Source organism: Littorina saxatilis, linkage group LG14 (genome assembly GCF_037325665.1).
Source record: "Littorina saxatilis isolate snail1 linkage group LG14, US_GU_Lsax_2.0, whole genome shotgun sequence".
Taxonomy (NCBI): Eukaryota; Metazoa; Mollusca; class Gastropoda; order Littorinimorpha; family Littorinidae; genus Littorina; species Littorina saxatilis.
Window position 1 is genome coordinate 24609719 of NC_090258.1, and position 27679 is coordinate 24637397.

A 27679-nucleotide genomic window follows, 5' to 3' on the forward strand; every position below is an offset into this window, starting at 1 on the left:
TCCCATGTAAACTTGTTCACAAGGTGATAATGATTTATTAATAAAATAGTTTACACGGAAAGAAAAGAATTGTGAAATGTTTTGTTTATGGGTGTACCACAGCTGCGCATAGCTGGTTTGTCTGTACGTGACATTTTCTTTTCTACTTTTCTTCTTCTTCGTTCATGGGCTGAAGCTCCCACGATCAATCATGTTTTTGCACAAGTGGAATTTTAAGTGTATGACCGTTTATACCCCACCATTCAGGCAGTATACTTCGATTTCGGGGGAAGCATGCTGGGTATTATTGTGTTTCTATAACCCACCGAACTCTGAAACGACCGGCACGGTTGGCCTAGTGGTAAGGCGTCCGCCCCGTGATCGGGAGGTCGTGGGTTCGAACACCGGCCGGGTCATACCTAAGACTTTAAAATTGGCAATCTAGTGGCTGCTCCGCCTGGCGTCTGGCATTATGGGGTTAGTGCTAGGACTGGTTGGTCCGGTGTCAGAATAATGTGACTGGGTGAGACATGAAGCCTGTGCTGCGACTTCTGTCTTGTGTGTGGCGCACGTTATATGTCAAAGCAGCACCGCCCTGATATGGCCCTTCGTGGTCGGCTGGGCGTTAAGCAAACACAAAAACAAAAAAACTTTGAAACGGGTTACATGATCTTTTCTGTGCGCATTTGGTCTTGTGCTTGCTTGTAAACACGAATGGGGATAAGGCAGTAGCAGGTCTGCACATAAGTTGATCTCCACCTTTAACCGACCAGGCGGCCTCGGCCGGGATTTGAACTTGCGACCTTCCGATTAGGAGGCCGATGTCTTGTCAACTACGCCACTGCGCCCGTCTTTTCTTCTTTTTAAAGCCATGTTCATTGATCAACTATTTGACAGGGTATCACACAGACATATGATAAGGGACCACTCACCGGTCCACGCAGAAGAACAGTCACATTCAGCATTCAGAACGTTTTTCACTTCCGAGGTGGTGGTCCTGCTGAAGTCACACGTGCCGTGATTGGTGCAGCCAGAGCACATGACCAAGGTCAGGTCACGGACAGGAGATTGTACGTTCTGAGAGTCTGTCGTGTAGAAACTGAAACAGGTTCCACGAAAGATGTAGAGAACGAGCTACGTTTGCAGTTACCATTACATTTAATTCATAGCCAAGAGTAGGGATAAAGAAAGAGAGAGAGAGAGAGAGAGAGAGAGAGAGAGAGAGAGAGAGAGAGAGAGAGAGAGAGAGAGAGAGAGAGAGGGAGAGAGAGAGAGGGGAGAGGGAGAGAGACAGAGAGAGGGAGAGAGAGAGAGAGAGGGAGAGAGAGAGGAGAGAGAGAGGGAAAGAGAGAGGGAAAGAGAGAGAGAGAGAGAGAGAGGGAGAGAGAGAGAGAGAGAGCGTGAGGGAGAGAGAGAGAGAAAAAGTAAGAGAGAGAGTGAGAGAGAGAGAGAATGAGAGAGAGAGAATGAGAGACAGATAGACAGACAGAAAGACAAACACAGACAGACAGATAGATAGAGACATGTGAACACATATTGACTTTGGGCATAATTCTACTTCGAACAGATAGCACGTGGTCAACACGATAGTGTTCATTTACTAGTGTTCAAATAAACACTAGCTTTTACCATGTGCTACGTTTTGCTTCTACTATATCACAATGTGTTCAAAACTGGTTCCAGAAAATGTGTTCAAAAGTAGAACACTTCAGCTTACAGTGAACGCTTGTGATACAAGTTCAAGTGTACCTTACCTGTAGCTGACGGGTCTCTGATAATCAGCAGAGAGACTGACGTCTCCCGTTCGTGAGTCGACGTGTACATTTCCCTCTTCGTCCGCAAGCACGTAATAGGTCAAAACATCATTGGTGTCAGGGTCATGACCTTCAAGGTTGAAGGACACGTTCTGTCCGTACGGGACTTGTACAGTTCCGTTGAAATTGAGGACGGGAATTGTGTTTTCTGAAAGGATTGACAGAAATAAAGTATTTTGACGCCCGCCCCCCCCCCCCCCCCCCCACTTCCCCTCAAAAGATAAATTCATACAATTGATGGAACATGTTCTTGTATTACTTTATGATTGTTCAGATCGCAAAGGGCATGAAAGTCGAGTCAGTTGACGTAATGGCTTCTCGGCAGATTTACTTGACGTGAATTAGTCTTTTCAGTAGCTAAAGACAAATATTAACTACACATGTATTATGCAAAAAGATCATCAATGCATCTGGAGGATAGTAAAATCAGCGTAAAATGTCAAAGACAACAACATTGAGAAACAATACTTGTAAAGATTAGGAGGTCAAACAAATCAGAAGGAAAGAAATAATAAACAAGAATGGATGAAGAGAAACTGTCTGGTCTTACTATCACAGAAAGCTGCCTGTGAGCTAATCCAGCTGAACAGTTAAAACATCTATACATATAAATAAAAGAGAGTGTCTGTCTGTCTGTGTGTGTGTGTGTGTCTGTCTGTCTGTGGTCGCCATACCTCTGAGATGGCAAGAGGCAGGAACAAGATAGTGTGCACGTACACTCCCTAGGTGCCGCAGATGTGCACCTGGGTTTTAGTTTCTTGATTCATTGTTTCCTTTTTCAGATTATGGACCTCCCATTTATTGAATACAGCCTATATGGTGCAAGACCAGTTCAGTGCCTACTGTTCACCTGTAGCAAGCACATCATGCCAGTGATATTAGAGACTCGCTATTGCTCCTATGAGGGGAAGAAATGAAGAATGAAAAATTAACTGGACAGTTCCGGAAATTTCTAGAAGGTAAGGGAGATAACTCTTTTTTTGTATCCAAACAAAGGAGGTAAAGCTAATGATAATGGGATAGCGAGCGTCTTAAACTGCTACAGGGCTCCGTTCACTCCCGGGCGAAGCCGGGCTTAACTGCTAGTAGAAAATAAAAATAGGAAACAGCAAAGACACGCGAAAAAAATTCAAAAAAGGGGAAATGAAGGAAATTCCTTACACATCTTCAATATAATCGAATACAAAAAAATAGAGGATAAATGAATGTGAAGGTGACATCAATTAGTATGATTACAGGATAAATACATTTAACACAACCACACTTCCCACTCACTGGTGATTCTCTCCCTCTCCTCAGCAGCGATGGCAGTATTTCCACTGGCGTTGGCGATGGCGACGCTGCCGGTGGCGACGTAGTCGTAGATACAGGCCACATTGGTATCACCGCACAGGTCTTCTGCCGCCTGTCTGGTGTCTTTGGCAACCTCGTCCAGAAAGATGGGAGCAAACTCTGGATGAGCAAAGTCCGCTGGTCCCTCCCTGGGCCCGTAACGCAGGACGGAGTTGCTGGCTGTCACAGCCCCTGGAAGTTCCGGTGAAAAGGGTGATGAAAGCGCTTGTCCAATAATGTTATGTCATCATTAAAAACGCACATTTATAACAAAACGTTCCCGCCCAGAGCAAGATTTCTGATTATACAAATAAACCTATTTTCACGGTAAAGTATACCTTTTTGGGTGGTCAGCTCTTGCCTTAAATCTAAGGAAGCTGAACGCGAGCCTAACATCAAAGTGCAGATTTTTTAAAACAGACTTTTATATTCGAGAGCATACAGCTGCACACCATATTTACATGATACATCAACTCGCAAAAAAGACCTACAAATACTCACACAGGAGTAATACTCAACGAAACGGCGATGTTTAAAACATTCGAACATTGACAAGATGTATCTGTTTTGGACATGACAATCAAATCCCTGCAATCTGCAATAAAATCGATGTATACTAAAACTTACATTTAGGTCCGAAGTCCTTGAAGATTTGTCGATCTGTGAGGTTAGAGCTCAAGGACGTGCCACTGGGAAGGACAAAGTCATCGTCCTTGACCCCATTAAAGTTTCCCAGCAGTCCTTTGGGCAGATTGCGATACTGGAGCGGAAATCCAATGGAGAAGTCAAGAGATTTGTAGCCAATGGAAATAGTCAGCTGGATTTCTGAAACAAATAAAACATTGTCAGGCTTTATCGAGACAAGACAAACCACGTCTAATTAAGAGATGGCTTATAAGATATTCCCGAGCAATCTTGTTGGCAAGTTTTGTATAAAATGTGCTCCGTTTCAGCTAGAATCCCTGACTAGCCCAAACAGATCGACTAATTCTATGCATTAAATGTTTTTGTCGACACCACATTCATATCACACCCTTCTCTCATTTGTCCTACTTTCTCCACCTCGCTATCAATGTTATCAACATGCAAACGTTGTTACGATCATGCGCACATGTCATGATTTGGATGTCATCTCCAGCATTTCTGCCATCCTAACTAACATACTTTTCATCGTCATTGTTATCGTGGTCATCATTCACCACCAGCACGAACAGGTCCGACCAAGGACCTTATTTTTTCAATTCGTCACCACCAACGTATATATCTGTACATACCTGAGGCAAAGGTGGCGACAAAGCTGTCGTTGGATCGTTTTAGCATGAAAGCCTCAGAGTCCACGAGGACTTCGTCATTACCCGCATCACGGAACGTCATACTGTAGTCAGTGTCGTCACCGTAGACGATCAAGGCTGAACAAAGCAACAAAACACAAGATTTACACAAGGGTTTGCATTTTGTTGCAACTTCTCTACATATGCGAGAGGCGTTACAATCAAATCCATGTCATTAATGAGCAAAGCATCTTATTATCACATACTGATACTGAAAGCTGATTGCATCCTCCACAAAGCAATAGGACAAGCGCAATGTTTCATTTGGCATTGTGACAGGACTTTACAACACAAATGACCATTGAAGTACCAGTGTCTGTATCAAAGCTTTATGTAGCATAGTAACTGGCATAGAAATACTGTAAGAAAACATACAACCTTGTGATGAGATACAAATTTGTTGTTAATGAATCCCTACTCAATTTTGCCCACATATCAAAGACAACTTAGTAAGAAACTAAATTCAAGCAAGCATTGCCGAAATCCCAAATTGACATGTGTGAATACTCACTGTCGTTGGTATTTGGGTCAAGGCCAGCAAAGACCCTGACACCGTTTTCCTCAGCACCAAAAGCTGTGAACACCGTGGCGTTGGTGATGGAGCCACTCTCAGTCTCGGCCAGCCCTGTGCGACCTTGAAGGGTGAAGGTCAGGTCGCCAGAGGTCAAGGTTATCATGGTGTATTCTCCCCAACCGTTGAAGGTGTACTCTTTACCGTCAAGAGTTTGGATGTGAGGATCTCCCCAAGTCCAGGCTTGGTAAAACAAAACATCGACCCACGTCATATAAGCTTGAATCACTCAGAAGTGGATGGTGAATAGTTTTAATTGTTATTGATTCAAAGTATTTAATATTATCGATGTCTTGAAGCACAGCTCTAAGATTATATGTACACTTGGGATGTGAGCTTGTTGCACTTGCCGCACTTGTTCTATCCAAATCGAGACACACCTAGTACCTTAATTCTAACCTTACCCATCTTTTAGTTTACAAAGCACAAAGTTTCAAAGGAAACCAGGACAAATTCAAACCGAAGCTTTGTTGACATATGGGACAAAATGTCTAAAAGGACTTACAGAAGTCAACAGGAATCCTTGTGCTACACTCTCCCACAGGTCTCAACTCGTAGTACATGTTGCAGAAGCGGTCGCTGTTGGTGTTGTAGCAGCACACGTCGTGGGCCTGGCGGTCTTCTCGCTGGTAGTCGGACTGCAGTGACCAGAAGGCGGGGTTGAAGGCCGTGGCTGACCCGGCGTGTGGAGGGTCCGTTATTAACTGACCAAAGGAAAACCACGACCACCAGTCCCACTTGTAGCAGCACTCCTGTAGGATTGAAAAGTTCAGTCATGAGTGTGGAATCCTCTTACTTTTAAAGTAACACACCTTTGAAGGCACAGTGCCTCCGGTGAAACCAATGTGGCTCACCATCTCAAATCTGGTCAGGCTTTTACGTGGGATAATGCCATATCCTACCACTTGGACAAACACCGAAAATTCAACAGTCTGGCTGCTTTTAATGAGTAAATATCTCAGGAAATTATTTGGACATTAATTTATTTCAGAATAACGTCTGCACAGAAAGCAGACAGGATGCCGATTGTTTGAACGATGGTCTCATCTCATGTAACCCGGGAACATCTGAGATAGTTAGGATGGACTGTGTATTGAACAATTGTCTTCATATCATTGTTCGAACACTCCTCCTTAGGATTCCAAAATTATACTTTTAAGTTGAAGCGTACGCCAGCGGTTATTTCATTTCAAGAGAAAGTCAGTGTATCCTTTTACATCTGTCAACAATGTCTGCATAGTAAAGATTACCAGCCGGAGCAAGCAAGAGCCGTTCCGTATACAAATGCTTTGCATTTGTCACTAAAGCGTGAGTTCCTTGAAAAAAAGGTGTTGCTTTACGAACTGTTCATGCGTAACAAGAAGGCATGACCAGAATTATTTGGCTACTTCCATCTTGTCAAGAAGTGTCAACACTCAACAATACATTTTCTGTTGCTTGATATACCATTCCAAATTCAATGCGCATAATGGCAGTTTGACAAATTAACCCTATCTATGATGATGCATACATAACCTGCAAGCACTATGGTGTTTTGATTTCCATCTAATGAGATGATTTCGTTTAGTTTTCCACAATGAACATCTGTCTTAATTACATTCACATTGTATTTTATTACGGAACCGGATTTGCCGAGCTATTTGCATGAAAGTAAAGGTCGATGTATCCGTTTTTTGCTTGTAACCATCGTCAGTTTCTCTAAAACAGACACTACGCTTTGTATATTACAAAATAGCTATTTTACTGACCTTTCCGTTTGGAGCAAACTGTCGGCTTCTCCCCAAAGAGAGTCTGTAGCACTCCACATTATAGCCATTTTTCCAGTGCGAAAACCGCCAGTTGCCCCATATAAAGCGCCAGTTGCAGGGACACTGGGGCAGGCGGTCGAATGCAGCAAGTCTTTCTTTCTTGAGTTTCTTGTTCCGCTTGTACCAGTCCTGACATTGCTGTTCGGGGCTGTATTTGTCGCCGATATCGTACAGCCACATCCCGTAACGACCTGAAAACAGCATGAAATAATAGACGAGTTCCGGAATTAACTCTGTCGGGTTTTCATGGGTTGAAGAACAGTTGATTTTCCTTGGGAACCCTAAGGCTAACTCCACGTAACAGTGTAGGCCATCACAAGTAAGCCGTGTGTCACCACAGCTCCTATGTGCGTTCTTTTGAACGAAAGGAGCGTTATATTCAGCGTACAGCGCAGAAAGAACGTATCGTATCTACCGTAAAATCCCTAGCATAAGCCCACCCCCCCTGTGCACAGATTTAGGGCAAAATTGGGGGGTGGGCGTTTGCTAGGGATAGACCCCTTTGCACAAAGTAAGTTTTGTGCTCAACCGTGTAATTGAGTGAATACAAACCCCGAAAGCATGTAAGTTAGGTCGTGTGAGTAGAAGTGAAGGAAAAAAGAAAAAAAAGGACTTTGAGGCAAAGAAGGCCAACCATGAGAGAGAGAGAGAGAGAGAGAGAGAGAGAGAGAGAGAGAGAGAGAGAGAGAGAGAGAGAGAGAGAGAGAGAGAGAGAGAGAGAGAGAGAGAGAGAGAGAGGACTGGCTCTTCTGAAAACAACACGAGCATAGTCATTCATATAAATTTATAAAGTAAAAAGAAAATCGCCAGACCTTTGCAAGGACAAACAATAACAACATAATTCCGGGAAAAAGAAACTTGATGAAATGTCGAAATGTCAACACCAATGAAGTCCTTTCTTTCTGTACAGGGAAGAAATTACACGATCGTCTTTGGAAATGAAACGTTAACTGAACTTGGATTTTGTCTTCAAAAGGCCCAATCTTTCTGAGAAAGAAAAACCTACAAACTTAGGGAAAAAAGAAGAGAAACTCGAAAAAACATGAACGATGGGTGGGAGTGAGGAGAGGGGACAAAGAATAAGAAACAAGTCGCGTAAGGCGAAAATACAATATTTAGTCAAGTAGCTGTCGAACTCACAGAATGAAACTGAAAGCAATGCCATTTTTCAGCAAGACCGTATACTCGTAGCATCGTCAGTCCACCGCTCATGGCAAAGGCAGTGAAACTGACAAGAAGAGCGGGGTAGTAGTTGCGCTAAGAAGGATAGCACGCTTTTCTGTACCTCTCTTTGTTTTAACTTTCTGAGCGTGTTTTTAATCCAAACATATCATATCTATATGTTTTTGGAATCAGGAACCGACAAGGAATAAGATGAAAGTGTTTTGAAATTGATTTGGACAATTTAATTTTGATAATAATTTTTATATATTTAATTTTCAGAGCTTGTTTTTAATCCGAATATAACATATTTATATGTTTTTGGAATCAGCAAATGATGGAGAATAAGATAAACGTAAATTTGGATCGTTTTATAAATTTTTATTTTTTTTTACAATTTTCAGATTTTTAATGACCAAAGTCATTAATTAATTTTTAAGCCACCAAGCTGAAATGCAATACCGAAGTCCGGGCTTCGTCGAAGATTACTTGACCAAAATTTCAAACAATTTGGTTGAAAAATGAGGGCGTGACAGTGCCGCCTCAACTTTCACGAAAAGCCGGATATGACGTCATCAAAGACATTTATCAAAAAAATGAAAAAAACGTTCGGGGATTTCATACCCAGGAACTCTCATGTCAAATTTCATAAAGATCGGTCCAGTAGTTTAGTCTGAATCGCTCTACACACACACACACACAGACAGACAGACAGACACACACACACACGCACATACACCACGACCCTCGTTTCGATTCCCCCTCGATGTTAAAATATTTAGTCAAAACTTGACTAAATATAAAAAGGAAAGAAACACGAAAAGGTAAAGAAGGGGAAAAAGATGACTTTTAGAACAGTCTGCACAAATCCTAGTGAAAGTGAGCCTATAGTCTCTTTGAAAAAAGCAGGGTGGGCGTTTGCTAGGTAGTTACCCCTGTGCACAACTTTTGGCCCAAAGTGGGGGGTGGGCGTTTGCTAGATGGTGGGCTTATGCTAGGGATTTTACGGTAATTCCAACAAGGATGTCGGTCATTCGTAGGGTTTCATTTACTAGTGCGCCCTGCGCCATTGGCGCATTAAATCTGAAAATGTCCCATCACAATTCCCTTCAGTGCGTCAAAGGGCGCATTGAGATTACATACCACTGCGCCACCAAATGTACACTTTACATCGGATCACACACACACACACACACACACACACACACACACACACACACACACACACACACACACACACACACACACAGATAACAGGGTATAGCGGCTAATTCTCAGATGGCACTATGTTGCACCATTTTGCATCTTTAGTCAAAACGCGTACAGGCCTCTTTGGTGCTTCTTGCCTTAGACTATGTCCCATCGGAATTTGGTTGAGGGGGACAAATGTCTCATTGCCTTTTTCTCCTAGGTTAAACCCTGCATTCGTATATGATATCACTGACACAGATCGCCAACCACGTGACCACGCCGCTCGCTAGTGATCGGTTTACAATATCACGTGTAATTGCCTCAGTGTTTCCAAGGAAAAACACCTCTTACATTTGTCATCAAAACGTGACATGGTCATGTTCACATAATATGGTATATTGTGTATTATGAGTGTACTGTAAAGTCTTCAGAATAAGTAACTGCTTTCATGTGATAATATGATTTCATTTTATTTTATTTACTTTACTTTATATAGTTCCCATTGCTTGGAAATTCAGGTCATTTCCTATCAGTGCAAAGCTAGCGGCAACACGTTTCGCGCTACCCAGATAGGTGTGTGCGTGTTTGGGTGTAATCGGCCATGTACACTTATGGCAGAATGACCGAGTTCACCCGTGTCCGTCCCGGCCTGGATTCCAACTTGTGACCATAGGATCACAAGTCAAAAGCTCAACTACTGAGCTAGCCCGCCTTACACAATCCTCTGAACAACTTTGTTTGTGGATAATATGCCCCTCATTGAATTGGAAAAAACAAACAATACGAGATTTTGTGCGAAGTGCAGCAGTTCTTGTTCTGTACAGTTAGTTGGTTGGTTGGTTTCTGGGTTTTAATGTCCCTTCAGCAGATGCTAGCTGCTATTCGAGACAATACAGTGCAATGGCATAATGTCATGTACATTGAATAACAATGACTGTATCTCCTTTGTTACCAGTGTTTCCCTTAATGGTGTCCAGTTTCGTAAAGGCCGCAGCGGTGTTGGAATACACGGAGTAGGCAGGCTCGTCATGCTGGCCGTCTGAGAAGCCAATGACCAGAGGCTGGTTGTCCAGTACTGACCACTTCATTTCTCCCTGCTTGTAGTACACCACACCGTAAGACCGTCGGCCGTCTGATATCAGGGCCAGTTGCACTGTGGCTAGTTCCTTCTGAAGGCAATCACATAGCATCAAAACGTTTTAATTACGACAACCACAGCATTGTGTAAAGTAAATTGACATTAATAACTTTTGTTGCATGATCCTTTTAACCATTTGTTTGAGAATGTCAACACAATGTATATGTAAAAATTCATTTTTTGTCTATTCAACGTTGTCTTAGACAACAATAATTCTTACCGTGGTGTCATTGGCCGAGATGTGAGCCACGTGATCCCACGTGACAACGAGAACGAGGCTGGCAGAGTAGTCTTTGTGCTCAGTGAACTCTTGGATTTGTTTGCTGGCTTTCACCAGGATTTCTTCGTTTTCCGTGTACAACCGGTAGTATACACCTAAATGATATTTGCACAGCATGTTTTGAATGATCACACATGTTGCTTTTGCTGTCTAAAGTCTATTTAGATACAATTTCTTAAATTTAAAGAAAGCTTTAATGCAAACATTACTTTCAACTTTAAGCTTGTTGAGCTTTCAAGCTTTTCCAGTGCAGAAAGTTTTTCACCAATTCAAAAATTGCTAAATGTAATCAGCAAAAGTCTCAAAAAGAAAAATAGAAACAATTTTGTTTTTCATTATTCCTACCCTTTTCCTTCCATCTGGTGATTTTGTATCGGGTGTGTCAATGAAAGTTCTTTTTAAACACACACAGCCACACAGACACACACACATACCCACACAGACACACACACCCACGCACAGAAAATAGGTGTTAAGCACTGACCTCCTTGACCTTTTGGAGCACCTATGTCAGAGTTGTAAGGGCAGATCATCTTTTTGTGGGCTTTCAGTTTGAGCCGTTTCCCTTTGTCCTTTTTGCCAAAACTAACAAGGCCCTTGTTAGCAATCTGCAAACACAGTCTTAAATTCTGCATTGATCATGGTTAAACAATATAATGTTTGAAGTGCAAACAAGCAGATCTTCTAGACCCAATCAGCCACAAAAAGGATTAAGGAATCAAAATGATCTGCGTTCAATAATAACAATATACCAAAAGAACCGTCATCACAATCAACACAGGTAACTTAATATCCATATCCACTTTACTTAAACAATGAAAAAATCAATCCACCCAAACAGAAAGTGGCAAAATTACCCAGTCTAACATAATAAATGCTAGTGCCATAGATATGCTGCAGAAAGCATGGTGTTAATTGTTTTTGCGTTGTGTTAAGCTCACTGCAAAAGCTGCAATCCTGAAAACAGACTTACGAAGATCTTTTTCTCCAGCTTGTCTGCAACGGGGAATCCTGTATCTAACAGGATTTTCTGGGTCTTGCCATGCCCTCGTTCCAAGCGTTCGTCTCCATCCCCGTAATGGTAGAGATCTAAACAGACACGGTAGTGCGTTACTTGCTATTTAGATTTTGTCGTAGGACAGAGTTTTCTTCTACAAGATATTACTTCGCTGCTTTTTTTTACGACGACGCGGCGGAGTTAGACATCAAGTAAATGATTGTGAAAGAAAACTCCGTCCCACAACAAAGTCTGCATAGAAATAATGTCTCACTGCTTAATACAGAAGATAACAAATGCGTACGCACGCTTTGACAAGTCTAACCACAGCAGTCATGCTTTTGGAGAGATCAATTTATTTTACGGAAGAGACCGAACAAAACTGAATGACACCACAGTCGGTTTAAATAACGTAACATTTTGTTTAAGCATTCAGTTCTTCATTACGTCTTTATCTGTCTACATGCGCCAATAGTTTGTCCTTTCCACTCTCTCTGTCTTATATGTACACAGCTCTGTCGTTATCATGTCTGTCCCCATGAGCGGGAAACTTTCCATTATGCATTGGCAGGTAAACTCGCGTATGGAAACAGTACAATCTACTGGGATGGCGTTTGCAATATATCCCCAATTTTACCAAATTTGAAAATGAGCAGAACAAATAGAAGTGGCGAAATGAAAGGGACGTCTGCATTTGGGGGGGGGGGGGGGGGCAATGAAGGCACGATTACGAGTTTGTGTCAATCTCTAGAAGCATATGGTACATACAATATCTCCTACGCTTGAGTAACTAAGGGCGAACAAGAAAATGGGTGAGACATGCGGCTTGTCCAGCATGTCTAATTGCCTGTATCGGTATTTAATCAGTTGCTCTGTTGCCTTTTTCATCTGTAAAATCGTCTTTGTCTTTATTTCTTTTCCCTTTAAAAATATGCTAGATTCACGGACTCATTGAACACTTGAATGATTAGCGAGGTGGCTTATTTAGTGGTCTATACAGTCACAAACACATTTACAGCGTCCATTGGCAGCAGATGAGAGTGTACACATCTTGTCAAACTAATATGAAACACAAAATGTGCAAACATACCGTGTTGCCTTGAGAGTTCATCTGAAACAGAGGAAATAACAAATGATTTAACCAGGAAAGTCACACTTGTGGGAACTGGTTTGCTAAAATAGTGAGAGTGTTTCTTAATTTTAAACGTTGATAACAAATAAACACGGCATCGGATTGAATATTGTAAGCAGTTAACAGATGACACAGTCAAGACATTTAAAATGCTACAACATGAAATAATATATAATAGTTTCATGTTAAGTAACTGTGTATCCAATAATCACTCACCAGACGAGGGGTCGTACGCGATGTAAGAAGCAGAGAATCCCTGAAACGCTATTATGAAGTCAGACCGGAATCTGACTCTTAGGCGGTTGGTTGATGAGACTATGGTTTCAGGAGCTGATGATCCGCAGTACCTGAACAAGGTCGTTATATTGACATCTTCAACATTCATCTTCTATTATATATTTGATTATTTGCCAAAGTATCGCTGTACTCCTGGTATAAACAAAGAAACACATTTACTTCCATAGAAAGTGACGAACACGGAACGAATAACAGCGACGTTTCGACCTAAGGGTCTTCTTCAGGCTCAAAAACACCAAAGTACACACACAAAAAAAGAAGAAGAAAGACAATAGAACAGATAATGATAAACGAAAATAAAACTTGTTTTAACAATGTCCCACTCAAATGAGATATTTCAATATGTTCATCAATTTGCTAATTTTTCTCGCTAACAAATATAATCAAACATTATCTTTTGTGAAATTTACGATTCTCTTCATGAGTTTAAAAAATCAATGTCAGCTTGGTGTCATTTCTTTTGATTTCTTGCAAATTATTCAATCATATTATTGATGTAGTTTTACATACCTGACACCATTAAAACTCTCTTTACACATTTTCAGCTCCTTTTTTTGCAATGAACAACTAGTGTAAAGTCTGAAGTGTCTACACAATTGTAATGCAAGCTAGGCCACTCACTGTCCAAGCAGTGAGCTGCCGTCGAAAATTTCCACCCAGTCCCATGGACAATAGCTGGGTCCCTCCAACATAAAAGTGTCAAATGTCAACTGAATCACGTCACGAGCCCCTGCAGTAATCTCCCACGTGCAGTCCATATAGTTCGGGTAGTCCCCCGGGTACCGAGGCGTGCTGAACGTGCCCTGTTTGTCAGTCAGTGACACTGTTCCACAGGCTGAAAACAGAACCGGACGATCTTTAAATTCATTTTAATTGCGGTTCTACTATCTTACTTTGCTTTGTTTTATTCAATCTTTGCAGAACGCACGTGTTGCATATCATTTGATTGGAATACATTTTTATGGCGGAATTTTACTGGATTTGTAAAGCGGATTCTAGAATATACAAACATATTCCATTTCTAGCTTTTGGCACATTATTAGTTGTTTCATGAAAAGTGCACAGAACGTGAATGCCAGGATTTCTCCACTTCTTTTTTAATTCCTTGGGTTTGGAAATGTGAATGGGACATCAACTATCATCTTGTGTCAGCCCGTTTTTGAAAAATAAAATTAGCTTACACTGTTGTTCCCTGCTGTAGGATGCCCTAAACTGCGTGTTGTTGGAGGACCCGTCTGTGACGTAACGAACCCACATCACGTTGCTCGATGACGTCCACACTGGCGGCAGCACGTCGCCACAGTAACGTTTCCCTAGCAACGGTGACCCCTGGAAACCGCCGTCTCGAATCTGCAACAAGCATTATATTCACAAACTTTGCCAAATTTCAAACCTGAGTCGGCGTTTTCTTGCCTGTTGCTCGCAGTGATTGGCTGGAGAAGGTGATCATTACCGGAAATCAAATTTATTTTCTAAAGGAAACTGTCTTCATTTCTTGTACGTATATTTTTTCTAAAGAGCTGAATGCTAAAGTGCAGCAAACTATGTCTTAAGTTCAAAGGGAAACAAAATGACGCTAAGGATTATTTTAAACTGAAATTGCCGGAATTTGTATGGATAATTCCAGCAAATTCGTCCCAAAAATGAAATCCCACCAACACCTTGGAGTTTCTCCAAGGAGTATTAAAGGAGACTGTAGCCAAACCTTAAAGATCACAGCCTTTCTCAAAAACACTTTTTTTCACCATCTCACATCTCACATCTGTTCAGGCTTTTATATTGGATGAGACCTTCCTTAATACCATTTTCCATTCAAATATACATCCTGACAGCAGAGTGGGAAATATTGAGTTACTACTTTTGCAGATTGACACTATAGTGTCTGCTTAGAAATGAATTAATCAAAATATTTCCACTTTACTCATCCCAGAAAGCCACAAATGCATGCGGTTGATTTTGCTGGCATGTGTCCAAGTCAAAGGATTGTCTTATTACAGTTAATAAAGCATGGCCCGATCTCAGACGATGACCTACATTGTTTACACAGGAAGGACTTTGCCTTTGACAAGAAACGATTTCTTTCCTTCAAACCATATTCACACTGAGCCATTCCATCCCCAGCCAATCATACAACTTGAGAGAGTAGACATAACAATGCCTGATGGGGCAGTGCCTGTGTTCCCATGACAATCTGGCGGTAGAGGACAATGAGAACAACCCTTTGGAAATTGAAGGGTAGTAATTGCTGTGTTGGGACCGGGAGTCTATTTTAAAATGTATCTGTCTTCAGATTTCTATCAATCAATATATCAATTGAACATGGATTTTTCTTCTTTGAGCCATGTGACGTCAGAGCCCGACAAAAACTCATATTTAGGCGGATAACCGAGACTACAAAAGAGTGCATGTTTGTGTGCGTTCAACCGTAACCATTAACAGGAATTCTACCTTAAATAGATCGATACATAAATGTGACCCTCCACCACAAAATGAGTCGCATGTCACCTCGCGCGGTTCTGCGCTAGGCTTAATATAAGTCCGGGGAGTGTCTGGTAACAGTGTGAGGGTCACCTTAGTCACAGGCTTATAGCTCAAACAGTGTTTGCTCTTTTCTAAAACGGTTTTCACCACTGGATAGACCATAACAAATTCTTAATGAAAATGTAAAAATATGAAAAACATGCAAAGGTGACATGCGACTCATTCCGTGGTGGAGGGTCACAAATTGTATTTGTATGTTTGACCACAATATGACAGTTTATACAGATCGACTCAGTCCGTGGTCTCGGAGAAACACTGACTGTCTCGATCTGTGTACAATGTCATATTTTGGTCAAAAATACAAATAACGTATAATTTACTACTGAAATAAAGTGTCGTGATCTCCACCTCGATGTAGCTGTTGCCGCATTCAGTGCTGTCTCCAAGGCTGAAGCTTGTAAATTCAAGCCTGACATTGTGGCCCTCCCACTGCTCAACGATGTAGGTACATTCCTTCCCCCCTTCGCTGCTTTCCGGGTATGAAGGGGACTGCAGGATACCCGATGAGGATCTAAAAGTTTCCTCACAGACTGCAACACAAATTAGTTCTTAGTTTGTCGTTTTTTCTTCTACTTGTTTTTGGTTTTTTGCCTTGACATGATACCTCAATATGAAATAGTCTTACTGGTCAAATATGAGCTAACGTGAAATACGAAAATGGTAAAACAAAAAAATAAAAACCTAGCAGTGTTAACGGTGTTTCTCTGATTAGTGTACAAACCTCAACAATAAGTAAGGATTACCAAGAACCTTTTTCATTTATTCATTTAATTGTGACCTATCTAAACAAAACAAAAAAAGTCGCGTGAAGCGATATAAATACATGTAGTCAAGATCAACACAACAAACCAGTCATCGCCGAGACCACGTTCAGATAGTCTCGGCTAACCATACCGAAGACCGAGACGAGTCACGCTCGCCTCTGCGAAGCACGCCGCGTCCGTGGTACTTACTGAACCTATTTTCTTTAATTCTGAGCACATGTTTAGAGTAAACATAACATATCTATATATTTTTTAATTCAGGAGAAGACAAGGAATACAATGCAATCATATTTTTTATCTGCTGCTGAAAATTCGATTTTAATGACTACTTTAATGAGCAAACTAATGAATTAATTATTAAGCTTCCAAGCTGAATTGCAATCCCATAGTCCGGACTTCGTCGAAGATTGCTTGATCAAAATTTCAATCAATTTGGTTGAAAAATGAGGGTATGACAGTGCCGCCTCAACTTTTACAAAAAGCCGGATATGACGTCATCAAAGAATAATTGCTGTGGATATCATACCCAGGAACTCTCATGTGAAGTTTCATGAAGATCGGTCCAGTAGTTTTCTCGGAATCGCTTTATACATACACATCACACCCTCGTTTCGATTCCCCGGCTATGTTAAAACATTTAGTCAAAACTTGACTAAATTCGAAAACAAAAAAGAAGTACAAAATATAATAATGTAATTACATAAAACAGGCAATGTGTTGCTAACCATCAACTCATGATGTAAATACTCCTTGAATTAGTATGACCCATTTTGTGGCGATCCTTGTCTCATCTGTGCTTATTCATTGCACTACGCTTTAACAATTCTGCACCAAATATGCTTCAAACATATATATACTCAGCTATTTCCGAGGACTTAACATACACAGAATGCAATTCATAGCGCACGCTTACGTGAAATCCACTTGGCCTTAAATCCAGAGCGTGACTCTCCCGCATCACTGGAAAACTGCACGTGCATGACGTTGCTGGTTGACGTCACATCAAAGGGTATGGTGTCATCACAGTATCGATTCAGCAAGGGTGACGTGTCATCAGCACCATCTCTAAACTGTTGTTAGTATATAAAATCAACATGAAATAAACAGAGAGGCAATGGTAACCGTAATGGTCTTCTTTTATTTCTTAGGAAAGAATCTCAAGAATGGCCTGACACGTCTTGTTGTTGTTGTTGTTGTTGTTGTTGTTGTTGTTGTTGTTGTTGACTATCATTTATTAATTTGGCAGTGATGATACATTTTTATTTTTTATTTTCAAGAAACGTCCAATGTTAACTTTTCTGGAAATGGTATGACATTTATTCAGCGAGGAGTTTCCAGACGTGCTTACATGCATTGGCCAATAGATCTACATTCACTTGGAAAACGTGTCTTCTGATCCGCGATGCATCATGGATCATTCTAACAAATATATGCCCAAAGCGTTGCATACTAAGAAAATTCATTCTTTTAGGAAAACGCCATGTGTTTGCTGACCAAATCATGCACACACACAAATGGTTAAAAGAGTGGTTGGCTGACAATGAATGTTTATCATATAAACAAAACCACATAAACATTTAATGTTTGCACAGTTTACAACAATCATTTCTTCAAATGAAATTCTAATTTTCATATTTGCTGATGACTTACACAACTTTCTGTGTCCAAATCAAATGTTTAGTCATTTGATCTTTATGTTGCACAATAAAAACTACAATGTTTTGATGATGGTTGTAACATGAAGACTGAAGCACCATATCCAAGAAAGACCCGAATACAGATCCCAGACGGGCTCAATAGCCTATTGGGTAAGACGTCGGCCTTCAGTTTTGAAGGTTAGGGGTTCGAATCCTCGCTGCGCCTGGTGGATAAAGAGTGAAGTTTTTTCCGATCTCCATGTTCAACCTATGTGCAGACCTGCTAGTGCCTTATCCCCCATCGTGCATACACACAACCACAAGACCAAATACCAATGAACAAGATCCTGTAATCCATTTCAGTCTTACTGCCTACATGGCGAGAGACGGTCATACGCGTAAAAGCACACTCGTTCAAAACACTAGTGTACATGGGAGCCGCCGCCCATGAATGCAGCAGAAGAAGATGCAGATCATTAGGCCAAAAAAAATTGGTCTGTTTCTGGTCACCCGACCGACCCTAAATTTCGGCGCCGACCCTAAACTTGTTTTTTCCAAACTCAAAAAATTTTCCCATTTGTCCAAGCTCAAGATGTAAGATGTCTCAAGTCTTCTTTTCTGTTTCATCATGGAAATATCAGACCAGGTAAACAAAGAAAAACATGTCATACTCTTTCAGTCTTTGTCACAGATTTGTAAATGTCCCGGCCGGGTCATACCTAAGACTTTAAAATTGGCAATCTAGTGGCTGCTCCGCCTGGCGTCTGGCATTATGGGGTTAGTGCTAGGACTGGTTGGTCCGGTGTCAGAATAATGTGACTGGGTGAGACATGAAGCCTGTGCTGCGACTTCTGTCTTGTGTGTGGCGCACGTTATATGTCAAAGCAGCACCGCCCTGATATGGCCCTTCGTGGTCGGCTGGGCGTTAAGCAAACAAACAAACAAACAAACAAAATGTGTAAATGTGTTGAGTGTCTTGTCTCTATGTATAGTGAATCCAGTCTCTTTGCGCGATTTTTAAAGTTAGTTTTATTGGTCTACATTTGGGGAAAAAAAAGAAAAAAAAATCCCTACCTACCTACCCTATTTTTTTTAGCCATGTTACCAGAAACAGACAATTTTTTTTTTGTGCCTTACCTCAACGAAGTCAGTCTGACACGCGTTGGAGCCTTCAAGGTCAAAGTCCTGGAAAGTAAACCTGACTCTGTCTCCCGGGTCGCCAGTGATCACCCAGGTACACTCACAGTTGTTGGGGTAGTTCTTTGGGTACATTGGTGACGTCACCTCTCCTCCCGAACCCGTCTCGTTTCCTCCGCAATCGCGAAACTCTGGAGAGAAAACAATTGAAACATAGCACCTTGAACAATAACACATTGAAGCTTTGCATAATTGTTTGACAGACCACTGGGTCGACGTAGTGCAAAATGTCAATAATTAAACGTTCCAATAACTTGCAATTGTTTATTGATTCTAAACTTTTGAAGGTTAGCAGTCTATCTGTCTGTTTGGTTGCTGTGCATAACAGTTACTGTGGTAAAACAACCCATCCTTTATTCTTTTTTTTTTCTTTTCTTTTTTTAACCTCAGTTGCATGCAGGTTGCTACTACCCTTCTTATTTGCCTTTTTTCCCTTTTTTTTTTTTGGGGGGGGGTTTCTTTTTTTTTCTTTTTTTTTTCTTATTTTTTTTTCCTCTTTTTCTCTTTTCTTCCGGCTGGGAGCATCCTTCTTCATAGGTCTTTTTTCTTTTATCAATCAAATTCTTACATTTTTAAATCAACCCATCTTTGGTATGCGTCACATTGAAAATGTGCGCCTCGACTAACATTATTGAGAAGAAAAAAATTCAGATCACCCTCTTGTCCACGAGGCATAGTAACAAACGGTGTCATGTTACACGCAAAAGTATAACCCTAGGTTGACCATGAGAGCAAAAAGATCACGAACACAGAAGTAGAAGAACAAGATCAGTGAGTGAGAAAACGTGATATACTGCCATGGTGAGCGTTGCATTTCTGTTGTCGATCTTTTCTTATGGTACCGAAAGGAGATTTCTTTTTTTGAAATCCTATTTGCAGTGTCAAACTGCGTTATTGCAATGTATTTGGCCTTACCTAGTGATGAGCCTACAGCTGTGAACGATGCCGAGAATCCAGTAGCTTGTTCAGTATTGTATCCCGATGCAAAAGTCACAGTCAGTGAGCTGTTGCTGGAAATGGCCGAATCTACGTCAGCCATTTGGCTGCAAAAGCTGTAACAAAACAAAATGGAAACGAGCCAAGATGAGTTTAATCAAGGTCTATTATTTTTTAAAGGACATAGAAGCGACATTAAACTCATACACACCCCAATAACACAAGTAAATTATCTTTGTCTGTCTGTCTGTCTGTCTGTCTCTCTCAGCGTCATTATTTTATTTTCATTTTCTTCTGCTTCTTTTTTTATGTATACTTATTTTCCCTTCTTCTTTTTTTATTGGGGGAGGGGGGGGGGCAATCTTAGAAAGACGTAAAATTACCTCAAGATTTCAGAGGAGCTGTAGATATTGTCACCATCGAAAACAGATACTGTTGCATCACCACTACAACCCCGCCACAAGGATCTGACCAGTTCGATGTGGTCAAATACGATTCTGACCATCTGACCCTCATCCACTTCTATTGTCCAGGTACAGGTGAAACTGTGAGGGTAGGGCCCAGGATAATTTGGACTGCTGATGTTTCCTTTGCTTGCTCTAATGTAGCTTGCGCCGCAATCTGCAAAACAATTAGTGTGTTTGATGAAATGAACAGCTTGCCTTCAGGTACTTATTTTCTAAAAACATTAATTTATTAATTTAGGTGATTTTGCGAAAATATTATTTCTTACAGACACTATTTACTGACTCCGTAACAGTATTAAACATCCATGAAGTTTTTTTGCTCAGCATCTTTTGAAAGCACTCCACAACTGTGTCATATATAGTAGCGAACAGCTGAGCAATATCAGGAAAAATATAATTATTATCTACAGTCCTCCAGAGGTAATTGAAACAGCGTTAATTTATTGTTTAAAACAAAACAAGTAAAGACGCAGGAAGCAGAGCTAGAAGTGTCTCCAAAAGACACATATTTGAGGGGCTAAAATAGACAGGCAAATATAGCTGCCTTCAGGTTCGACTTCTTGTGCACCAAAACAAAAAGTAAATAAAGTAGGCTACAGTCTTCTTGATTTTCTAGGGTTCGTTTCTAGTTTCAGTAGCTGCTGATTCATCACTCACCAGGAGGCAGACGGGTGTATTTGAGGCTGTAGCCCTTGCGAGAGGTGCTGGCATCACTGACGAAACGCACGTAAGTTGAGGAGTAGACAATGATAGGGTCTGAAGGTACTTTGTTGCCACAGAACCTTCTGGTTTCTTGCACACTTCCCCAGCCATTGTAGTCTTCCCGGATCTGAAAACCGGTTCATGGTACTCAAAATAAAATGCTCGTTTTGAAAAAAAAATACCAAAGGAACTCAAGAAAGAGGTAACTCCTCACTGCCCCAAACCCGATGTTTGACTATAGCCATCAGTGAAGGTATCCAGTGTATGAGTTGAGCAGGCAAATGTATAGGCACAAACGTTTAGAGTTAAACTGGAAGGGGGCTCCGGTAGCTGAGTTGGTAGAGCACTGGATTATAGTGATCCGCTGGTCACAGGTTCGAATCCGGGCAGGGACGTACACTGGTTAACGCTCTGTGCAGACTCAGAGACGGTATCCATGCATGTCCCACCCCTGTGTCTACACTGTGGCACGAAAAATGACCTTGGTCATTCTGCCATAAGTGCAAGTGGCTGATTACACCTAAAAATAAATACACCTGGGTAGCGCCACTCTGTTGCTGCTAAATTTCCACTGGGAGAAAGCGACCCGAAATGATAGTTCTGTTTTGTCCCTGCCCTTTCATTCAGAAAGGGTCAAAATCGGTGAGTCCAGTTCTTCCAACCAAACAATTGCAGTAATAGATATAACATCATCAGTCCTGGAAAAAAATGTGGACCGGGTGGTGTCCTCATTTTTCATTGAAGCCGATGGGAAATATTATATGTCGCGCGCTTTCCTTCTTTGCCGCCACTAAAGCAAACGTGTGCAAAATTGTATGTTACACGTTTCCAAGTATAACAATAACGAAATCAAACTCGCAATCGTCCCTACGCCCTCCAAAAAGCCCAAAAATGCACGCATGGCTTTCATTTCTCCCGCTGTTATCGTTTCTTCTCCTAACAAATTCGTCAACACTGAGAACACTGCAAACGGCATACCAGACTACAGTACTGTTTCCATACGCGACTGTAGGTGCCCTTGGAAAGTGGCTCGCTCATGAGGCATGCGAGTCTGAATTTAGAAGGACAGAGTTGGGTACAGATAAGACAAAGAAACCGAGAAGAACAAACATTTCGCGCATGCAGAAACAGAAAGATGTCATAAAGAATGCGATGCTTCAAAAGATACAGACTGTGACGTAATTCAGACATACCGAGGCGTCATTCATATAAATGTTCGTTCACTTCCGTCAAACAAGTAGATATATCGACAATCATGGCTGATGTGGTTGCCTTTTTAAAGCGTGAGTACGCGAAACGTGTTTGTTCTCTCCTCTGTTGAAGCTGTGAGACATACATGCTATTCAGACTTGCTCGTGTGACAGAATTTTCTTCCGCACTCGATTAGCTGATGTCTAACTCAGCCTGATGGCTTCGTTAGACATCAACGTAATCTCGTGTGGAAGAAAACGTCTGTCACACGACCAAGTCTGCATAGCAGCTGCAGGTAATGTTGTCGCCATCTTTAACTTTTTGGCATGAAACTATCGTATAAGTTATATTTCAGAGCTCAGACGAAAAAGGAACAATAAGTGTTTCTCACTTATTCTGATTGATGCGATTTTAAGCACTCACACCCTTTCTTTTTTATAGCTTGCACTTTAATTAATCGTGCAGGATAAAACAAACAAAAACACGTTCGTGATTTTCTCGGGTAGAGCCATTTCAATTTGAGAGTTAACCCTATGCATTCATTTCATAGTTTAATGTTGGCAGTTTGAGTTTGTGTCCCCCAAAATTGTTAAGATGTTATGTGTAACATAAAATAGTACACACACACACACACACACACGCACACACACACACACACACACACACACACACACACACACACACACACACACACACACACACACACACGCACGCACTAACACTCTCGCACACACACTTACTTCAACAAAGTCGTTGCTGCACGTGCCATTCGACAATGCATCTTCAAGGTCAAGGCTGTTGAACTCAAATACTACACGAGAACCTAATTCACTGATTGGGAAGATATATTCACAATCGACGTCATTCGGATAGTTGGCAGGGTGGTTTGGCGACGTTAATGTGCCACTGCCGTCCGTGATTGTGATACCTTCACACACTGCAAAAGAAGGTTTACCATGAACAATGTGAAAACAGAAACAAAGGACAAACCTCCTTGATTAACATAAATGACCATCTCAATATAAAACCCTCAAGACAATAAAAGAGATAAATACGTCCAAACAACAGATAACGAAATCGGATTGCGACATCTTCATATAGTAGCAAAAACTTCTTAAGTAAAACACAGCCCTCAAACTTTGAGTTTGTTTGTTTGTTTGTTTGTTTGTTTGTTTGTTTGTTTGCTTAACGCCCAGCCGACCACTAAGGGCCGATATCAGGGCGGTGCTGCTTTGACATATAACGTGCGCCACACACAAGACAGAAGTCGCAGCACAGACTTCATGTCTCACCCAGTCACATTATTCTGACACCGGACCAACCAGTCCTAGCACTAACCCCATAATGCCAGACGCCAGGCGGAGCAGCCACTAGATTGCCAATTTTAAAGTCTTAGGTAGCCTATGACCCGGTCGGGGTTCGAACCCACGACCTCCCGATCACGGGGCGGACGCCTTACCACTAGGCCAACCGCAAACTTTGAGTAGAACATGAACAATCATACATTCTCTCAGCTTCATTTTCATGGCATTTCTTCAACTTTTCTAACTAACACAGGCCTGCCAAATAGTCGCAATAGTAAGTACATACAAACAAAAGGCCTACGTGCATTGTGAACGTGAATTAAAATGAAGCTTCTTTCGATAACATTTTTTTTTTAAATGACAACTTTCAAACAATAAAACTTACCAGCCTTCCACGTGGCATTGAAACCAGTGTATGCCCCGTTCTCATTGGTGACGAACTTGAGGAGCAGGACGTTCTGTGATGATGTGTAAACTCGCGGACTGTAGCCATAGTATCCCCCGTAATAGCCGTAATAACCATGACCACTTTGTCCACACATGGCGGTTTGTAGAGACGGAGCAGACATGTTGTTACCGTCTCTTATCTGCAACAACATTTTTTTTTTAAATTAAAAGAAAGAAAGAACAAGTCGCGTAAGGCGAAAATACAATATTTAGTCAAGTAGCTGCCATTTTTCAGCAAGACCGTATACTCGTAGCATCGTCAGTCCACCGCTCATGGCAAAGGCAGTGAAATTGACAAGAAGAGCGGGGTAGTAGTTGCGCTAAGAAGGATAGCACGCTTTTCTGTACCTCTCTTTGTTTTAACTTTCTGAGCGTGTTTTTAATCCAAACATATCATATCTATATGTTTTTGGAATCAGGAACCGACAAGAAATAAGATGAAAGTGTTTTTAAATTGATTTGGAAAATTTAATTTTGATAATAATTTTTATATATTTAATTTTCAGAGCTTGTTTTTAATCCGAATATAACATATTTATATGTTTTTGGAATCAGCAAATGATGGAGAATAAGATAAACGTAAATTTGGATCGTTTTATAAATTGTTATTTTTTTTTACAATTTTCCGAGTTTTAATGACCAAAGTCATTAATGAATTTTTAAGCCACCAAGCTGAAATGCAATACCGAACCCCGGGCTTCGTCGAAGAATACTTGACCAAAATTTGAACCAATTTGGTTGAAAAATGAGGGCGTGACAGTGCCGCCTCAACTTTCACGAAAAGCCGGATATGACGTCATCAAAGACATTTATCAAAAAAATGAAAAAAACGTTCGGGGATTTCATACCCAGGAACTCTCATGTCAAATTTCATAAAGATCGGTCCAGTAGTTTAGTCTGAATCGCTCTACACACACACACACACGCACACACGCACACACGCACGCACATACACCACGACCCTCGTTTCGATTCCCCCTCGATGTTAACATATTTAGTCAAAACTTGACTAAATATAAAAACGAGAAGAAACTCATACCAAAGAACAACTAATGTTCATGTAAAACAGATTTCATTAGTTTCAAAGCACAAGCGGTCATATGCATGTACCATCTTTATCTGGAAATCAGTACGAAAATAGATGTGCTGAGTCAAACTCCACAAGAAAGGGGTCGCGCTGTTCTTCTTCCATTATATCCTTTTAATTTAATCCACCACCGGTACCAACTATGAAACCTTTTTCTTTACAACAACGTAATGTTATTATTGTTTGCAAATATCTCTTAGAATGCAACTGTCATATCATATGATCTTGGGATCATTTTTTTGTCGATGCCAACATTTGCTAAACAAACCACAGAAACAACTCAAGAACCTTTGAAGTTTGTAATAGTTCATCGTTTAAAGAAGTGCTAAATGTGTTCCCTGCGCTCACAATTTTCAACATCTGCACACCACCAGCTCACTGCAGGGCCGGACTAGGCTAAGAGGAGGGGGGGGGGTTGCCAGCGGTGGTCCAGGGGGAAGCCCCCTGAAGCTGATGGGTAGGTCATATTCTGAGATAGGAAAATGGTTGCTCCTTGCATGAAACGGCATAAAATAAACAATAATAAAAAATGTTTTAAATAAGTGAGGTACATGTTTAGGCTAGGGGGGGGGGGGGGGGTTGCGCAACCCCCATAACCCCCCGGTAGTCCGGCCCTGCACTGTTCAGCTTTTCATGGGTTCATGTAAATTTAATTAGTACTAACAGATACCAATGTGGTAACTAATAACAAACTGCTCCATACCAAATGGTTTTTTCTTGAAATCTCAGTGAAATAAAATATCACTATAGTTTTATATAGAGCTTAAAAGCATTGAGACAGGCACAGTGACTTTTTGATATCTCTCAGTAAACGCTTGTTACTCACAAGCATTATTGAACACATGTTCAGTTATTACACATTAATGTGGACAACTCAAGATGAGGAGTGCATCGTTTTTCGTCTGTAGGTTGCAACATGACTTTGTTACATGTTATTGTTAATATTGCTATTTCATATGTTACATGGATTTCCATTGGTCAATTGGGCAAAACTGAGCTCATTGTAAAAGTGATATCGACGACATTTCTGTCGATATCAGTTTTGATATCGACGACCTCTTTATTGCTTCCCCACTTCAAAAACAAAAACACCTGAATTTAAAAACAAACAAACATATATGAAAATGTAATGATCCCAGAATTTAGTTGAGCAAGTGACTAAAGACTTTTTGAAAGAAAAGACATTTTTAAATACTGAAAAGTACAAGAAAAGAGTGAACAAAAAGAAATAATAATCAGAGGGAGGGATATGGAACAGCCAAAACTGAGACAAATACTTTTGTAATTTCTTTACAGTAAATACAAAATGTCCAGAGAATTAGCAATATATCTAACATTGACTGACTGTGTGATGATATCTTCTGCTATTGGTCTGTTTCGACAGTGATATCAAAATCTCGACCTCCGGTCTCTATTTTGATATCACTGTCTCAACAGACCATAGCAGAAGATATCATCACACAGTCTGTCAATATTGGGTAATATTGGCATTGCTCTGCTTTCATTTGACGCACAACAGCACACGTAATTCACCAAAAGTAACCTTGGATATGGCCCTGATTCACAATAAATCCTGTTTGTCCTAGTTCACCAAGTTCATTTTCATTTGTAATTATTTGCATCCCCCACCTCCTCCACTCCTTCCAAAGGCATTGCGCGTTTGGAAATAGCGGTGAACTACACTCAACAGAAACAAAATGTGATATAGACAAAAAGACATGGAATCGTGAGGTGCATTTTCAAACTGGGACACTGACTGAAAGATTGATAGAAAGAAGCAAGACAGGGGACGACAAATAAAGGTATATGACCTAACACAATCATGTGGAGAGATGGGAACAGTGGTTGTAGCTATTTACTTGAAAGGAGTCGTGCTTGCAATTATCCTCTAGTTCAAATTCAAAGATCGTGAACTGAATGCGAAGTGCGGGGTCCACCCTGATGAGCCACTGACAGTCCAGGTGATTGGGGTAGTTGTCTGGGAAGTTCGGGGAGGTAATCGTGCCTCCGCTTCCTGTCACTTCTTCTCCACAATTGTTGTCAACTGGAATGAAGACAACAAGCGATGCGTTTGTACCTGTTTTATCACTAAATCTATTTTGAGTATCATTTTACGAGTTATACAAGCACCCACTGGTTACCCCCCGCGGGTTAGGGGGAGTCCCATATTGGTTGGGACGAGAAAGAATTTACCCGATGCTAACCAGCATGTCGGAAGAGGCGACTAACAGGTTCTGTTTCTCCTTTTACCCTTGTTAAGTGTTTCTTGTATGGAATAGAGTCAATGTTTGTAAAGATTTTAGTCAAGCAGTATGTAAGAAATGTTACGTCCTTTGTACTGGAAACTTGCATTCTCCCAGTAAGGTCATATATTG

The 27679-nt window shown here is 41.0% G+C and overlaps 1 protein-coding gene across 1 annotated transcript in view; it reads right to left on the reverse strand.

Annotated features, from left to right (window-relative positions):
• LOC138946557 (uncharacterized) overlaps positions 1–27679 on the reverse strand; it is a 117115-nt gene that overhangs the window by 23595 nt on the left and 65841 nt on the right. Inside the window, exons 17-41 of the mRNA XM_070317999.1 lie at positions 27164–27348; positions 24156–24357; positions 23207–23403; positions 21231–21402; positions 20490–20727; positions 20086–20222; positions 19111–19301; positions 17250–17406; positions 15921–16102; positions 14213–14381; positions 13653–13866; positions 12951–13081; positions 12693–12713; positions 11579–11694; positions 11090–11213; positions 10546–10700; positions 10140–10356; positions 6776–7026; positions 5533–5779; positions 4968–5210; positions 4400–4534; positions 3753–3950; positions 3069–3317; positions 1734–1941; positions 912–1078 (exon numbers count right to left, since the gene is read on the reverse strand). Coding sequence (XP_070174100.1) covers positions 912–1078; positions 1734–1941; positions 3069–3317; positions 3753–3950; positions 4400–4534; positions 4968–5210; positions 5533–5779; positions 6776–7026; positions 10140–10356; positions 10546–10700; positions 11090–11213; positions 11579–11694; positions 12693–12713; positions 12951–13081; positions 13653–13866; positions 14213–14381; positions 15921–16102; positions 17250–17406; positions 19111–19301; positions 20086–20222; positions 20490–20727; positions 21231–21402; positions 23207–23403; positions 24156–24357; positions 27164–27348 — 4506 coding nt within the window. The remainder of the gene's footprint in view (positions 1–911; positions 1079–1733; positions 1942–3068; positions 3318–3752; positions 3951–4399; positions 4535–4967; positions 5211–5532; positions 5780–6775; positions 7027–10139; positions 10357–10545; positions 10701–11089; positions 11214–11578; positions 11695–12692; positions 12714–12950; positions 13082–13652; positions 13867–14212; positions 14382–15920; positions 16103–17249; positions 17407–19110; positions 19302–20085; positions 20223–20489; positions 20728–21230; positions 21403–23206; positions 23404–24155; positions 24358–27163; positions 27349–27679) is intronic.